This window comes from Macrotis lagotis, chromosome X (genome assembly GCF_037893015.1).
Source record: "Macrotis lagotis isolate mMagLag1 chromosome X, bilby.v1.9.chrom.fasta, whole genome shotgun sequence".
Classification (NCBI taxonomy): Eukaryota; Metazoa; Chordata; class Mammalia; order Peramelemorphia; family Peramelidae; genus Macrotis; species Macrotis lagotis.
Window position 1 is genome coordinate 95,530,534 of NC_133666.1, and position 18,814 is coordinate 95,549,347.

The 18,814-nt window shown below is 37.7% G+C and overlaps 1 protein-coding gene across 16 annotated transcripts in view; it reads right to left on the reverse strand.

Moving 5' to 3' along the window:
* Positions 1-18,814, reverse strand: part of SUSD1 (sushi domain containing 1) — a 396,750-nt gene that overhangs the window by 210,821 nt on the left and 167,115 nt on the right. For 15 of the 16 annotated variants that reach the window (XR_012472619.1, XM_074207538.1, XM_074207542.1 and 12 more), the window contains 3 exons: positions 10,594-10,691; positions 9,384-9,570; positions 4,946-5,040 (listed from right to left, as the gene is read on the reverse strand). Coding sequence is in view for 15 of the 16 variants with exons in the window: in XM_074207538.1 (XP_074063639.1) it covers positions 4,946-5,040; positions 9,384-9,570; positions 10,594-10,691 (380 nt within the window). In the remaining variant the exon portion in view is untranslated. The remainder of the gene's footprint in view (positions 1-4,945; positions 5,041-9,383; positions 9,571-10,593; positions 10,692-18,814) is intronic. The other variant, XM_074207544.1, reaches the window with a different exon arrangement.

An 18,814-nucleotide genomic window follows, 5' to 3' on the forward strand; every position in this document is an offset into this window, starting at 1 on the left:
GAAGTCTTACAGTCTTACATCAGGGAAGCCATTAGAGTACTCAAGCAATCAATGTGTGATGCATTCTCAAGGTTCTATGGGTGTGTGAGAATATACATATTACTAAACAAATTGCTGGAAGGTGCCTAATATGTCAAAGCGTTAACAAGAAGGTGGTGAGAAAACTGGTGCCAGTGGGAGGGAGATTAGTTTAAGGTCCTTCCAGAACATTTAGGTGGATTATATTGAGATGTTGCCAATGGGAAGATTAAAATATTTATTGGTCATAGTAGATCACCTTACTGGCTGGGTGGAGGCTTACCTCTCAAGCACAGCTACTGCCTCCCTGGTCAGTAATGGCCTTCTTAGAGCAAATTATTCTTTGGTTTGAACTGGTGAAAAGGATTGACTCTGACAATGGGGAATACTTTATATCAAAGGTTTTACAGAATATTATGATCTGCATGAGCATATATTGAGAATTTCCTGTTCTTCTTCTAGGAAGGTAGAGCTAGACTTTAAAGAATCAATTGTCAAAGCTGGGGCTTGAGACCAGGTTACCTTGGACTAAGTGCCTCTCAAATGCTCTGTTGAGAATTAGAACAGCCCTCAGGAAAGAGATTAGAAGATTGGATTGTTCCCATATGAAATGTTATTTGAGTTACCTTATATGGGAAGGGGAACTGAATTCCCCACTCTGGAAACCAAAGGTAAATTAGTAAGGAATTATATCCTGGCAGTTTTATCCTCCCAAAAGATCCTTGGAATAGGGGTCTTTTGGCTCAGACTCTACCATTGGAGTTTCCCCTTCAAGCCTAGTGATTGGGTACTTATAACAACATGGACAGACCTAAAACTTCATCCAAGCTGGAATGAACCATTCCTGATCCTTTTAACTACAGAGACTGCTATTCAGACCACAGAGCAGGGTTGAACTCATTATACTAAAGTGAAAGGACCAATGGAAGAACCCCCAAACTGGGAGGTTCATGGGAATTCAGCACTCCCGAAGATTGTTCTTCATCGGAAGAAGCATTTAAGGACTGACAAAGCTGGACTAGCTCACTGTTCAATAAATTATCTTACAATTGTCCCTCTGTATCCATGTTACACTAATAGATAGATTGAGATTATTGTGTGTCAGAGTTATATTCTACCTGAGTCTAAGCATCTTATCTAGAAAGAATAGAGGGTACTAGAAGTGGTGGGAGGTTTGTTGAAGGGCACCGCAATGTTTTCCTCCCTTATACTAGTCCTTACTAGCTTGGTGACTGTTGCATATATACAGCCCCAGTTCCTTCCCCTGGGGGTAGGAAAATAAATACATCCAGCTGACGGAAGTCACTGCCCAGTCCTTTGGAGTGATTAACTATGGGATTTGCAGTAGTCCACAGCAGTTTGGGAATTGGCCTTGGGGGCTAGTCCCCAGGAGTCCAACCTAGATTTTTCCTGGTCAGAGGTGCACCATGGAACAGGATTCTGGTCCAGGGAAGAGAAATATCAGTGGCATTTGACAGAGTCACTTCAGGGTGACTATTGTTTTCACCTGCCTAGACAGGGCAATTTCTTGGGAAGCAGAAAATATCTGTGACTTATGTCCGGAAGCAGTGTACTTATACTTTGTACAGTTTACAGAGATAAGTGGACCAAGACTCATGTGTAATGTAATAATGGTACCTGGATCCATTGTAAGGATGCACAAACTGGGGGACTTATTGAGGGAAATTGTGATTATGAATTAGTGTGGACTTGCAACGAAGTGCTGAAATGGTCTTTTGCAAGAAAAATAATTTAAGGAATATCACTAAATATGTTAACTATTACTGGGGTTGGTCCAATGGCACAAAATCAGGGATTTATTTCAATCAATTTTGGAACCAGAAAGATCTATCTAAAGACATTAGTATAAAAACTTGCCAGTGGGAGGAAGTACAACAACTTTGGAAATGTACTATTATCATGATAATTATATGGTTTATTTAGGAGGGCCCCTCAGAAGTAAGGATGAGCAGTATTATCCATTTGTTGGGAACTAGGAAACTATATTCCCAGAAGGTCAACCAGCACTAAAGAGACATTATTGGATATGTAGAACTGAGAACACACCCATTGTCCAAGGACTGGTCAGAGAATTGCTCTATAAGGTTGATAAGGTCAAATTTTTTCTTTCTGCCTGAATAAGGAGGGGAGCAGTTAGGGGTAAGGTTATACGATGACTTAAGCTGAGAGAGAAAAGGAGTATAGATACCTCACTAACTGAGACTGGGGATGCTAATGGTTGGGGAGATACATGCTTCCCAGAAAGAATTATCCAGACTGGGCACAGGAGTTGGGACTATAGAACCCCAAATTTATATCCTGAATAGACTAATAAGACTCTAAGCCGTAGTGGAAACAATTACCAATCAGACAGCTAGGGCCTTAGACTTGTTAGCTGACCAAGCCACATAACAGGAGAAGCATAGATTAGTGTTAGACTATCTATTGGCTGATGAAGGAGTAGTCTGTGATAAATCAGATCTATCAAGTTGCTACCTAAATGGGCAGGTAGTAAAGGAAATAACCAGGGACATCAGAAATTTAGTGCATGTTCCAGTCCAAACCTGGACAAGCCCATTTGGTACCTCTTGGAAGAATTGGTTTACAGGTTCATGGTGGAAGCAGTTGTTGGGTATCGTACTGTTGGCCCTGAGTAGGAAAATCTTATTACCTGTATGCCTCCCATGTGTGATCCAGATAATAACCCAATTAGTAGAAAATTCTATCAGTAAAATAGGATGGGTGTATGTCTCTGATGATGAGAAAGTGAAAATATTGATAGAAAGTATCAGTAATCCTGTCAAAGATAAAGATTGTGAATAGGTATTAAAACAATTTGAAGAAGACATTGCTGGTAAAGTGTGAAAATCAAGGTCTTATTAAAAAGAAAGGGGGGGAGTTGTGAGGAATGTGGGGTGCTATTGGTCTCCACAGGGTAGAGATTGACTAAAAAAATACATTAAAAAGGGAAATAACCTAAACCAATCACAAAACTAGTAGAGATCTTCTAATCTCATCCCAAAGATGACAGGTCCAAGATTAGGATGAACCAGTTCCCAACCAGTCAAGGATGACTTAGAGGTTCTGACCTAATGCAATGAGCTTGCACAATTAGGTACTTGGAATATTATCCCATGTAAGGGGTTAATAGGCAGAGTACGTGGCCATAACGAGTTCATCCTGAGAGCCACTGAGACCTGGGACAACAGGAATGTCCATACCAGAGTGCTCTGAACTCAGGAAGGAGCTCTGGCCCTTCTCTCTCTTTGTTCTCCTGCCTTTCACCCTTATCTTGTTGAATATTCTCAGGAAGGACCTTTTGTCCTTATCCTTCTGCCTTTCATCCTTATCTTGTTGAAGATTCCACATATTCCAGGATACACACCTTTTGTGGCATGCCCCTTACACTTTCACAGTGCCTGGAGATGAGGAATGCTGATACAGGGGGACTAGGCTTATATATACCCTTACTCAACTATGTGAGTCAGAGATGTAGCATATAACTGCAATAAACTCTTTGCTTATCTCTCACTGGCTGACTTTCATTATTGAACATGCGGGTCATGTCCGGCGGAGCACCCCGAAGAGCTGTGTAAATTAGGCTGATGCCTGGCTACCCAGAGTGGACCGCAACAATCCCACACACCCCCTGAGACAATTGAGGTTCATCAACATAACATGCATCATATGATGGGGGGTTCATATTAGAGACATGGCATGGCATGGGCAGACTCCTTAGATTGTTACTCAAATGGCAAGAGCCTATGAAAATTCAAGTAGGAGGGGAAAGAGTTTCTAAAACTGTATAATAATTACAATTCTATACCTCAGTGTGCCTCATGCTGGGGGGGGGGGGGTGCCTGTATCTTGCAAGATCCATGAATATAAAGTTCAATTCTTTTCTCACTCTAGCAGTATAGATAACAGTCCAACTGTGGCTGATCAGACCAAAATGAGCTCAGAATGCTCTACCACAGGCACAAATAATCACCTAGGGTAGGTACTCTAAACCTATGGAGGTCATGTTTCCTTTGAGCTTCTTCAATTCTGCCGACCTCATAGAACACAGCCCCCTCACTGATAAGGGTATGCCACACTGGGCAGTCCAGTGTCTCTCATACTGTGTTGCAATCAGTTTTAAAGTTCTTCAATGAGACCTTCAGGGTGTCTCAGTATTGCTTTTTCTGACCTTCTTGTGAGTGTTTTGGCACTCTAACAGAGAATTGCACTCTGTTGTAATGTTGGAATGCTAGGCAGTTTAGCTCGAGAAAGGACCTCAGTGTATGGTATCTTCTCCTGTCAGATGATCTTCAGCATTTTCCTAACAATTTAAATGGAAGCGATTCAGTTTCCTGACACAGTACTGGTAGACTGTCCTGGTTTCACAGCACAGTGGCTCTGTGGACCTTCAGTTTGGTAGTCATTTCTTCTCTCCCACACTTTCTTTTGGAGCTTTCCAAATATTGAGTTAGCTCTGGGAATGTGAGTGTCAATCTCATGCGAGTGTCAACCTCATTATCAATGTGAACCTCCCTGGAAAGAACACTGCCAAGGTAAGTGAACTTGTCCACAGCACTCAAAACTTCTCCATTTGCTGTAATTGATGGTTCCACCTGTTTTCTTGGTGTTAATTATTAGACCAAAATTAGCACAAGGAGCAGAGAATCGATTCATACTTTGTTGCATCTCAGCTTCAGTGGTTGCATTGAGTGTACAATCATCTGCAAATAGAAGATCCTGCACCAACCCTCCCTCTACTGTGGTGCCTTTTCAAGCTGAAGAATTTGCCATCAGTGTGGTAGTGAGTTTAATGTCATATTCATTCTCAGTGAAGGTGTTTAATAACATGACTAAAAACATCATACAACTAGCAGCTATTTCCTGAATGAATGAATGACACTTTCCAGTTAGTTCAGAAGAAGATTACCTGGTATATTTGCTTTTCTGCAGTATCTCCAGGATTCCTCTTCCATTTCAAACAGGTTTCATTAACTACTGAAACATCAAAGGATCTGTCATCATCTACATAGTGAGAAGAGAAAAGTATCAGGATTAGGTTTTGTTCCAACCCCTGGCCAATGGAACAAGAATAGGGCACAGAAACACTGCTTCCTTTGACAAGGAACTTCCATAAAACAAATCACTAATTGTCTACCTAGCACACTGTGCCCTCACAGTCTTGACACAGAACTCCAAATTTATATTGCAGCTGTAGACTGTGTGTCTTCCTCTGCTTCCACTGAATTAGTTGTCCTCATAGCATGGGCCTGACCTGGCATGGACTCTGATTTGCTTTCTTTGTATCAAAGTAGAGACATGCTTCATTTTCCACAAAGGGTTCTACTCTTGGGCCCCAATGACAGCCCAACATAACCTGTTGACCCCATTTTTCCATAAGGACTCTCTTCTTACTTAGTTGACCTCTGGATAGAATGGCATATAGGAGGGGGGGAAATTATCTACATAATGACCAAGATGACTAATAGTCAAAAGTCAGAATTGGGATGGTTTCCCTCTTTCCTCTTTGGATTGATAGAAGTTATGCCAGATAGTTGGGTGAGCAGTAAATAGAACACTGAATTTGGAGTCAAGAAGACCTGAGTTTGAATGCTGCCTGACCTTTTAATCAATTATAATAAACATTTATTAAATGCCTACTGTGTACTAAGCACTTAACCAAAATTCTGGGAATATAAAAAGAGGCAAATGACATGCCCTGAAGCACCTTACAATATAATGGGGCAGACAATGTACAAATAAGCTACATACAAAATAAATAGGGATTAATTAACTAAGGGAATGCATTAGAATGAAGAGAGACTGGGAGAGGCTTCCTATATAGCAGGTGAGATTTCTATTGCAATTTAGGAAACCAAGGGGATTCTAGGAGGGAGGATGTTTCAGACACTTGGACAACCCAGAGCCAAGAGATCCCATCTCTTGTGTCTTGTTTGTGGAACAGCCAGGAGGCCAGTGTCACTAGATCAAAGACCACATGTCAGAAAGTAAGATATGAGATGACTGCACAATATATATTGTATAGATATATAGTACAGATAAAGAGGTAGAGAGGTCTGGTCTTTGTATGCCAATAGAATTCTTTTTGCTGGTGTTGTCTGTCTTTGTTTTAGAAGAAGACCAATAACATCACAGGGTGTCTGAAATGGATTTAAGTGAAGCAGAGTTGCACAAACTTATCAGCTTCACTCTCTTTTCCAGAGTCATTGAAGTTCAATGGTAAGAAAGAAAGATAAAGGAAGGAAGGGGGGAGGGGAAAAGGATAGCCAGAGCATTTTGCATGTGATCCTGGAGGCAATAGGAAGATACTAGAGTTTATTGAGTGACATGATCAGACCTATGCTTTAGGAAAACCACTCTAATAGCTGAATGGAAGATGGATTAAGTAAGGAGAGACTTGAGGCAGGCAGGCCCAGAAGCAGGCTATTGCAATAGTCCAAATGTAAGGGACTAAGAACCTACACTAGAGTGAAGGCAGATTCAGAGGAAAGAATGAGGTATATTTAGAAAATGTTGCAATGGTAAAATTGACCAGTCTGGGAATAGGGTTTATTAAATAACTTTCAAGAATATCTAAATTGTGGGATTATGCCCAAAGGCAACAAAAATGCGCATACCCTTTGATCCAGCAATACCACTACTGGGTCTATACCCTGAAGAGATTATGGAAAAGGGTAAAAACATCACTTGTATATTGCAGCCCCATTTGTTGTGGCAAAAAATTGGAAATTAAGTGAATGTCCTTCAATTAGGGAATGGCTTAACAACTGTGGTATATGTATGTCATAAAACACTATTGCTCTATTAGAAACCAGGAGGGATGGGAATTCAGGGAAGCCTGTAAGGACTTGCATGAACTGATGCTGAGTGAGATAAGCAGAATCAGAAAAACACTGTACACTCCAACAGCAACACAGGGGTGATGATCAATTTTGATGGACTTGTTCATGGTCTTTGTATGTACAGTACAACAACCAGGGACAATTTTGGGCTAGCTGCATTGGAGAATATCATCTGTATGCAGAGAAAGAATTATGGACTTTGAACAAAGACCAAAGACTATTACCTTCAAATTAGGAGAAAAAAACCATTATCTTATTATATAATTTTACTATCTCATACTTTATTTTTCTTCCTTAAGGATATGATTTCTCTGTCATCACATTCAACTGAGATCAATGTATAACATGGAACCAATGTAAAAACTAACAGAATGCCTTCTGTGGGGGGGTGGGGGGAGGGAAGCAAGAATGGGGAGAAAATTGTAAAACTCAAAATAAACAAAATCTTTCTTAAAAAAAAAGAATATCTAAATTGACCAAGGTCTCTATCACATTTAATAGAAAGATCTTGAGTGATTGATTCAATAGAGATATGCTCTCATCTGATTAATGTATCAGGTCACAGAAGTTTTCAGTTCATTTAAGGAGAGTAGATGTGATATTTGATTGACTAAGTTCAAATCCCTACACAGGTGAGGTAGCAGGTGGGAGCACTAATTTTATGATCTTTTGAAATAGTCACCACTAGTCCAACCATCTTATTTTATAGAAGAGAAAGATGAGACTCAGAGAATTTTAGGGACTTCCAAAGTCCAGGATTTCAATATGGGTCAGCTGTATCCAAATTAGGACCAATGATCCATAGGACCATATAAATTTATGAGATCATAGACTCATCTGTATACACAAATATCAAAAAAAATCATGTAAAAATCAGCTTTTATTTAGTTTATATTTGGTGTAAAGGTTAAGTTTGGCATGAGGCTTGGAAGAATATATCTCTAACAGAAAACATGAGTGGGGGAAAAAACATGTACTTGACCCTTTTACATGTCAGTTTAGAAAAGGACTCTAATTTGTGGATTAAAGGGTATAATCTGACTATGGTAGGGAAAAAGAAATGACCTTTTTTTACAAAGAATTGTAAAAGAAATAAACAGTTTATATGAGCAAAGAGAGCACCTCCAGGCAAAACTGATCAATCTGAATTCAATATAATTTAGAAGGAGCACTCATCTTTATCAGTTAAATGGTCACTATCTGTCATAATATCCTAGAAAGTTGTCGATTGGGATTGTAATTGAAGACAGAAAGAGAAGACATGGTAATTAGAATTTTTTTAGCTAATTAATTGGAGTAGGGATGATATTAGGGCAGGGTTCAACTTTTGTCTGGAAACTTGTCTCTGTGACCTTGGTAAAGTCATTTAACCTTCTTGCCTCAGTTTCCTCAACTATAAAATGAGCAGTGGATAGAGTGTCAGATCTGGAAACAAGAAGATTCATTTTTCTGAGTTCAAATCTGGATTTACACACTTACTAGCTATATGACCCTGGGCAAGTCACTTCAGTATTCTTACCAAGAAGATACCTCCACTGAGAGTTTTCTTGGCAGAGAACAAAAATAATAAAACGGTGATGATAATAACAGCATCTACCTCCTATGCTTCTCATGAGGATAAAATGATACATTTGTAAAGCACTTAATGCATTAGATAGCTCTATAAATGCTAATTATCATAAACATCATAATTATTAATTTTATACTTTTTTTAGTTTTTTGCAAGGCAATGGGGTTAAGTGGCTTGCCCAAGGCCACACAGCTAGGTAATTATTAAGTGTCTGAGGACGGATTTGAACTCAGGTACTCCTGACTCCAGGGCCAGTGTTATAGTTTTTTTAAAAGTCTCTAGCCCATATATCTTATTCATTTTGTATACTACCTTTACCCACATTTTGCAATGTGCTTCTAAGTGGATTATCATCTCAAGGCTACAAAAGCTAATGAATGTGGTATCTTCTTTTTTAAGCCAGTGCTCTTATTATTCACTTCTAAACAAAACAAAAAATATGTTCTATCATTTAGTCTATAAACATTTATTAAGCACCAATTATATGCTAGGCACTGAGCTTAGCACTAGAGAAAGACAAAAAAGACAAAAGACAAACTAATTTCAATTTCAAGCAGTTCACAGTTTAAAGGAGAAAATATACAAATAATTAAGATACACATGATAAATGGAAGAAAATCAACAGAATTAAGAGAAGCTGAAAAAGACATCCTGTAAAAGACAAAAATTGAACTTTGACTTGAAAGAAGTCAGAAAAATCAGAAGATATGAGATATGAGAAGGGAGAAGACAAATGGATTACCCCTCCTCTACCCACTTACATCCCAATGCAGTCTCCTGCTTCCCAAGGTGCTCTAAAGCATCTAGGTCATCCCATCTCCCATTCAGTTGAATCCAGACATTTCTGAAGCTTTCCTACATAAATCCCACTCTCTTAGAAGGGAGAAGTCTATGATTTGAGGGTCATACATTAATGCAACTTCACTACCACCTACCAGCTGTTTGGATCTTGACAGTTACAGGCACAGAGAACTTAGGAAAGGTCATTCTAATGTCCACTGTATAGTTGGAACCCTGATGCAGATACAGGCAGACCTCAGGCTCCTGACTGCTTGTGGTGAGGTTCAACAAGTCCTCATGGACAAACTCTTTCTGATTTTGTTGCTGTCCTTGAATGTGTATCTGTGGTAGGAGAAAAGGTGAGTTGACTTCATTCCACATCAAGCTACTTAGCTGAAGGAGATAAGCTATGAATGAATTGACAAATTACCTAATACTAGAGGATCATTTCTGTGTAGCTAACCCTTGGCTTTTAAACTAAAGATGACTCACAGTAAAAACTTTTACTATCATTCTATAACCCTGTAGCAGGTATAAAAAACAGGTTATTTTAACTTCCAGCTCTTATTTGGGGTTGTGAGACATATGATCTTAGGAATAAACATTAATGAAAATACCAAGATGCAATTAAACAAATCTCTTCTTTTAACTGAATATGTGCTTGATGAAAAGATATAGAAGAACAAATATAATGTCATTAGTCAGCTGTTTTTCAGATGTGTGTGACTCTTCATCGCCCCATTTGGGGTTTTCTTTAGCAGGGATACTGGAATAGGGGTTTTTTTTTGATACTGGAATAGTTTTGCCATTTCCTTCTCCAGCCTACTTTAGAGATGAGGAAACTGAGGCAGACAGGACTACGTGACTCACCCACAAGTTAGTAAGTGTCTGAGGCAGGATATAAACTCAGATCTTCCTGATGCCAAACTCTGGCCTCTATTCATTGTGCCATCTCACTACGTAGGTATGGTTTCTCTCCAGTAAAACAGAAACCTTGTGAATGGAGGGATTATTTTGATTTTGCATCAACAATGCCTAACATAGTAGGCATTTAACAAATGCATGTTAAATTGATACAGAAACTGGACCTATGAATGTGAGAACTCATTATCAACTTCTCTTCAAAACTTCTAGCCTCAGAGAGTTGGCTAGAAAATTGAGAGGTTAAAGTAGGTTAACACTCTACCTCTAGGATTAGACTAAATGAACTTAAATAGTGCTAGAATTGGACAGCAAATGTATTTAGAAATTCCCAAAGGCACAGGGTCTTAATCAATACATTGTTACACTCAATTAATCCTGTAATTAAATTTTGACTCTAATATGCCATCTTTCTAATATAAAGAAAAACCATGTTTCCCTTACCAGATAAACCATCTTCAAGTCCACTCTTCCTGAATTCACTCTCCACTTCACACATGTATTATTAAACACAGACACATTTGTAATCAAGGCCTTTTTTTCTAAATTAAAAAAAAATAATATTCAACAATCATCAATGTGGTCGAATGACCTACTTTAATTGCATCAATTGCATTCACTGTTAATGCTTTGATATAAGTCAACACAAACTAACCCAATAACCATTTGAATGCTTATACATGATCCATGAACACTGAGTTTGTCATAAGCATTGACCAGATGAGAAATTTTAGCCTGTGACTAATCTGGCAGCCCACTAGGGGCCACTGTTGTTCCAATTACCCTGAAGCTAAAAGGGAGTTTATGTTGGATCTCATGATGAACCAACAATCCCACAGACTATCTCATCCTTTTTTTCTACTCCTACTAATCAAGTAAAGAGGCGCCATGTTCTGAAGGCTAATTCCAAGGTCAGTGATAATTCTAAGAAAACAGAGATAGATGAAGTCCCATTACCACTCTCCACAAAGATCCAGTTTCCAAAGTCTAGATGGCTGAGCCTAGGAAAATCTGTTAAGGTAAACACTAAACTCTGCCATATTCCTCAATCTTGTAGGTTTGAGTAGTTTATTCCAGCTAAATGAGAAGTTCATTGATTTCTCTTGGATTTCATATTTGTTTTTAAATAGAAGCCCTTGTCAAACAACATTATACCTATGCTCAAGCTATTCCCTGGAACCATATCAAACCTCTGAAAACTATGTTAGCTTCCTGGTGGCCCAAGTTAAAGCAGTTAGATATGATTCATAATTTCTTTAAAATCAGTGAAAAGCATGAGTTTGTTATTGCTGGAATAAGACTTCATTCTATCAAAGCTTGACATTTTTTCCATCATGTAAGGAGTCTTATCTCTAAGTCAGAGATTCTTAACCTGGATTAATTTTTTGATTTCTCTATTTCAGTATGATTTCTTTTGTAGTCCTATGTATTTTATTTTATACATAAAAAAACATGTTTTTCAAAAGGGATCCATAGGGCTCTTTACCTGTTTGTTTAAGGTGTCTTACATGACATAAAAAAATAAGGTTAAAAACTTCCAATCTAAGATAAAGTTGAAGAAAAACCTACCACCACCACCACATTTCCCTGATCCCTCTTTTAGTATCTCAAGAAAATCTCTTTCCAAGGCTTATTCCCAAAGGATCTATTCTGAGATACCTCTAGGACTCCTGTAGATAAACTAAGCTATCTTCTGCTCAGTACCAGCTATACTACTAGTTGAATTTGAATTCATTAATCTTAGAGTAAAAGCCCACTAAGCAAAGGCCACTTTGAGCCCTATATCCAGAGTGTCTTCTAACAATTGATTATAGTACCAGTGTCACTGATTTTCTAAGCCACACAGCATTTTTTGAAACTATTTTCTCCATTCCCCAGTGAGAAAAGGATACTTTGTCTGGATTTCCTCTTTGCTTTTCTCATACTCCGCACATTGTATTTGATTTGTCAGTTTCCATTTCCTTTTCCATCCTGGGTTTCCCCAGAGTAAGCTCCCCAATGGAGTATTTTTACCTTTGTATACACTAGTGCCTAGCACAATTCTTTTTTGAATCAGACAGAGCACAAGATTTGAAGTCAGAAAGGTCTGAGTTCAAATAATGCCTTAGACACTAACTAATTGAATAACCCTGGGTATTGAACCCCTCTCTATTTGCCTCATTTGCAAAATGAATGCACTATAATTACTTCACTTACCTCACAGATTTGTTGTAAGGATCAAATGAGAAATTAGATATGTATGTATATGTCAAGTGATAGATAAATGTTAACTGTTATTCTTATAAATATTTATTGAATTGACTGTTCAATTATCTCTAAGGTCTCTTTCAAATTCTAACATGTGATGAATGGACTCTAGGGCTCACTGATCATTCACATGATTGTTACTTCATTTACCCATTCCAGAGAACAAAAACATTCCAACTCAAACCACTTCCTTTTTGACAGACCACTGAAAAAAAAGACCCCCAGTATGCTAATTTACACCAGAGGACATGAATCTTCTACTAGGAGACCCCTCTCCTGAGTAAAGTAGACAAGAAAGAAGAAAAACAAACATAAAAGATGTGCACTTGCACTCATACTCCCTCTCTCCTCCCTTCCTCTCTCCTCCTTTCCTCTCTCCTCGCTCTTGTGTGTCCCTCTCTTCTGTCTCTCTTTCTCTCTCCTTCCCTTTAGTTTTCTGCTAATGACTCCTGCTAAAGTACAAACACCACCTCCTCCCAGCTTGTGCTGCAAGCTCTGTGAAAGTGGGACCAGAATGCTCAGAAAGATTGGCATTGAGAATTTCAAATACCCTTTTTTTGGGCTCAATATCACTTGGGGGAAGAGTCAGAATTGTTTTGTCAGAAATCTCTCAGTGCCAACTGAAACATTCTTTCTTTCTTTCTTGTGACTATGTGACTACCAAGTGTAAACATAACCAGAAGGGAAGCTCAGAGTACCAACTTGGGGTAAGGCCAGGCCCTATTGAGTAGAAAATCTTGTTGGTGGGGCGGCTAGGTGGAGTCAGGAGTACCTGGGTTCAAATCCGGTCTCAGACACTTAATAATTACCTAGCTGTGTGGCCTTGGGCAAGCCACTTAACCCCATTTGCCTTGTTAAAGAAAAAAAAAAACTAAAAAAAAAAAAAAAGAAAATGTTGGCTCAGCTATGCATTGTTCTTTCCCTAATCTGGCCAATGGACATCCTTTCCCCCCATAAAGACCTTGTATTCATTTATTGACCTATGATCTACATACTCACTTCAAGTTTGTTACTAAGGGTCCTAAAATGACTCTATTCCCCCCCCCACCCGTGAAACCTCCCTATTAACTACTGCTTACTTGTAGGATAGATGAGGACTCATTTACCATAACCCCTGCACCTATTAATTAATTTCAAAGAAATTTGGTGACCTTTTCACCTAAATATCAGAATCTGATAGGTTTTTGATGTTACTAGATAGAGAATAATATAAATGACTTTTCTAAACAAGCATACTATACCTCATTTGTATAAATGAAGGCTTCCCTTCAAAGCAATCCCTGTGAAGACATTATACATTTATTCCAATGATGAATTCATTGGCAGCTTGGTGGCAAAGTGGATCTCTATCCTTGGACTGGGAATTGGGAAGACTTGAATTCAAATTGAAGCTCAGAAACTTACTATCTCTATGATATTGAACCCTAGTCATTTAGCCTCTGTTTGTCTCAGTTTCCTCATCTGTAAGATGTGGATAATAGTATCTCCCTTCCAGGGCTGTTGTGATGATCAAATGAATTAACTGTTGTAATGAGTAAATTTACTGGCTATATAGGTAAATGTTATATAAATGTTAGCTTTTGTTTTTTTGTTGTTTGGTATCCAAATTTGAGCTACTATCTGTGAAATGGGGATAATAACCACTTACAGTCCCTTCCCCCAAGGATTGTTGTGAAGAGTAAATGAGTTTATATTTGTAAAGCACTATTGGGTGCATAGTAGGCACTAATATAAAATGCTAGTTCTTTAATTCTTGTTTAGATTTATCTGCAGAGTCTATTTATCTGCAGAAGGGACATGAGGCTAACCTTCTCCCAGAGCCTTTCCCTACCAAAGATAAATGAAGCCTCTACTCTGACATTTACACTACAGATCCCACCAAGAAAAAGAGAAGATTCAAAGAAGTTTTCAACTGTAGACATCATGAAAGATCTTCAGTGAAGGTCTGTCTCTTTGTGGGAAAAGGGGAAGTAAAGTCCAAGAGGTGGGAAAGCAGGTAAGCCAGCAGGAGGCTTTAGCCACAGTGCAATCCAGGTCCAGACAGCTCAATAATAACAAAGATCCTGGTAACTAGATAGCAAGCCAGCAGAGAAGATCTCAACCCCAAACAAAGCTGAACCCTGAAAACACTGGGGTAAAAGACAGGATTGGGTCAGGAACTCTGTTAAGTCAGAACCTGGACATGAAGGAGGGAAAAAAACCTCTGCAAAGGCAAGGCTTGAATTGCATAGGCAACATCTTGGTCAACAATAAGCCAGAGATCAGATCCTAGTCCCAGCAAAATAAAAGCCTGGATCTATACTCCATATGCTCCAGGAGCAAAACCAAAACAGCAATGATGAGAAAAAAAGCTGAAAGAGCACTCACTATAAAAAAAAAACCCCAACTACTTTACAGACAAAGATGACAGCGATGCCATGTCTGAAGAAGAAAGAAGTGAAAAAATCACTCACAGGAGAAGTATCAAAACATTCTATAAAATGGTCTCAAATATAGAAGCTCATTGAAGAGCTTAAAAAATAATTTAAAAATTAAAGAAGAGGAGAAGAAGAAAAATGGAAAAAAGAAATGAAAGTCATGCAGGAAAATTGTGAAAAGTTGACCAAAGAAACCAACTCCATTAAAAATAACCACCTGTTCTGAAGAATTGTGTATTGAAAAAAATAAAATCCTAAAAATTAGAATGGAACAATTAGAAAGCAATGAATCTACAAGACTACATGATTCCCATTACTTATTAGAGAAATGCAAATTAAAGTTTCTCTGAGGTACCACCTCACACACCTCAGACTAGCCAATATGACCAGAAAGGATAATGATAATTGTTGGAAGGGTTGTGGGAAATCTTGGATACTATTACATTGTTGGTGGAGCTGTGAAGTCATCCAACATTTCTGGAGAGCAATCTGGAATTATACCCCAAGGGCAACAAAAATGTGCATACCCTTTGACCCAGCAATACCACTACTGGGTCTATGCCCTGAAGAGATGATGAAAAAGGGTAAAAATATCACTTGCACAAAAATATTCATAGCAGTCCTGTTTGTGGTGGCAAAGAATTGGAAACCAAGTAAATGTCCTTCAATTGGGAAATGGCTTAGCAAACTGTGTTATGTGTATGTCATGGAACACTACTGTTCTATTAGAAACCAGGAGGGAAGCCTGGAGGGATTTGCATGAACTGATGCTGAGTGAGATGAGCAGAACCAGAAAAACACTGTACACCCTAACAGCAACATGGGGGTGATGATCAACCTTGAAGGACTTGCTCATTCCATCAGTGCAACAATTGGGGACAATTTTGGGCTGTCTGCAATTCAGAGTGCCATCTGTATCCAGATAAAGAGAGGTGAAGTTTGAACAAAGTTCAAGTCCTATTCCCTTTAATTTAGAAAAAAAAAACCTGCTATCTTATTGTCTGATCTTGTTATCTCTTATTCTTTATGTTTCTTCTTTAAGGATATGATTTCACTCTCATCGTACTCAATTTGGATCAATGTACAACAAGGAAACAATGTAAAGACTGACAAATTGCTTTCCGTGGGGGTGGGGGGTGGGGAGAGGGAAGTGAGATTGGGGGAAAATTTGTAAAACTCAAAATAAAGAAAATCTTTAATTAAAATTTTTTTTAAAAAGACTACATGATTCCATCAAACAAAATAAAAAGGCTGAAAAAAATGAGGAAAACATAAAGTACCTTCTAGGGAGAAAAAATGAGCTGGAAAATAAATCTAGGAGAGAATCTACGAATCACTGGACTATTAGAAATCCTGGACCAACAAAAGAACCTGGAAAACAGCATGCAACAAAATTATAAAGAAAAAACTGCACCAGTCTACTAGAGCAAGATGACAATATAACCACTGAAAGAATCCACAGAACCCCTCCAGAAAAAGACCCCAGGATACAAACTCCAAGGGTTATAATAGCCAAATTCCAGAATCCTCATATAAAGGAGAGAATATTGCAAACAGCAAAAAGAAAACAATTCAAATATAAAGGGAACACAATCAGACTAACACAGGACCTATCAGCCTCAACAATGAAGAATCAGAAGAACTGGAATAGCATATTTTGAAGTGTTGAAGACCTGGGATTACAACCCAGAATGTACTACCCTGCAAAACTCAGGAAATATTGTCAGGGAAAAAAAGATGGATGTTCAATGAAATAGAAGACTTCCAGAATTTCTTGATACAAAGACCAGAACTGAACAGAGAATTCAATCTCCAAATACATGACTGAAGAGTTGCATAAAAAATGCTAAATGTAAAGGGGACTGAAAAAACAAAACTGTTTAAGTTGTATTTTAAGTTGTATTTAAACTTAAGGTGTATTTAAAACTGTATTTAAGTTGTAGTAAATTGTATACAACCCTAAAAGGGAAGATATAACACTTCTAATTCTCTAGAACTTTACTTCTCTAAGGATAATTAGGGGGTAGAAGATAATTAAAGAGAATTAACCTAAAGGATAATAAGGTCTTGTCTTTCAATTGAAGAGGTCCAAGATGACATCACTATATTTGAGACAAAAAATCCTGGAAAAAAAAAGCAGGGGTGTTAACTTTAAACTTGTGTCTTATTATACTTTGACTCACTTTAATCAGCACCTTGTATAATGAAGTCGTCATAAACTGGGAGGACCTGAGACAGTGTCTCTGTTACTTACAATCTTTTGTAAAGTTCTCAGGTGAGATCTCCAGAGCCTCCCAGTACTTAGAGATCCTCAAGATTCCTACAGTTAATTAGATCAGCATGGGGTGACTCACTTAACAAGGGGTTAAGTACCTCGGGTGGGGAGGGCAGGAAGTAAAGAATGAAAGAAAATAGGCCTGGGGGGGGGAGGGACGCAAATAGTTCAAGAAATGATATGACTTTGGATAATACTTTGGCTTGTGAGGAGGATTGTATGTACTTGAAAGATACTTGAAAAAGTGGGTAAGGTTAAAAATGATTATAATTATAATTTGATGCAATTTGAGTCAGTGCTGCTCATCAGGCAATCAAGTAAACAATCTGTGATGATATCTTGATAACAATTAGGAGTTTATCAAGCAATCAAATAATCAAACTCTGACTGATAATATCTGATTAATAATATTAGAACAGTGTTATTTACACCAAGGGAAGAGGCACAAAGATTTATAATTTTAGAGGGAAAGAAGGGGGAATGTGAATGTTGAGTAAATTCTATTCAATAGATTTAGCCCAATGGGGGAATAAAATACATTCAAACTCAGGGTAGTGATTCTAAACTCAGACAAAAATAAAAGCAAAAATCAATCTCGTTAAAAGGGATAAGGAAGGAAACTACATCTTCTTTAAAAGCACCATTGGAAATGAAGCTATATCATTACTAAATATGTATGCACCTAATGGTATAACATACAGATTCCTAGAGGAAAAGCTGAGTGAATTATAAGGAGAAATAGATAGAAAAACTTTTAAAATGGGAGAACTCAATCTCCCTCTCTCAGAACTTGATAAATCTAACAACAACAACAAAAAAACAAAAAGGAAGTTAAGAAGGTGAATGAAATCTTAGAAAACTTAGATATGATAGACCTCTAGAGAAAGCTTAATGGGGATAGAAAAGAATATACCTTTTTCTTGACAGTACATGTCACCTTCACCAAAACTGACCATGTACTAGGGCACAAAAACCTTAAAATCAAATGCAGAAAGGCGGGAAATAATACATACATACTTCTCAGGCCATGATGCAATTAAAAATTACATGTAATAAAGGGTGAGAGAAAGATAAACCAAGAACTAGCCAAATTAGATAACTCTATCTTAAATAATGGGTGGATCAAACAGTAAATAACAGAAATAATCAATAATTATATCCAAGAAAATGACAATAAGACATCATACCAAAATTTATGGGATGCAGCAAAGGCAGTTTTGAGGGGAAACTTTATATCTCTAAATGCCTATATGAATAAAGTAGAGAAAGAGGAGATTAACAAATTGGGAATGCAGCTGAAAAAGCTAGAAAAAGAACAAATTAAAATATCCCCAATTAAATACCAAATTAGAAATTCTGAAAATCAAGAGAGAGAGACAGTAATAAAATGGAAAGCAAGAAAACTATTACTCTTACAAATAAAACTGAGTTGGTTTTATGAAAAAGTCAATAATATAGGCAAAACTCTGGTTAATCTGATTTTAAAAAAGAAAAAAATAACCAAATAACTGGTATCAAAAATGAAAAGTGTGAACTAACCACCAATGAAGAGGAAATTGAAGAGATAATTCAGAGCTACTTTGCCAAACCATATGCCAACAAATTGTACAACTTGAGTGAAATGGATGAATATTTACAAAAATACAAACTGCCCAGATTAACAGAAGAGGAAATAAATTACATAACCTTATTTCAGAAAAAGAAATTGAAGAAACCATCAATAAAC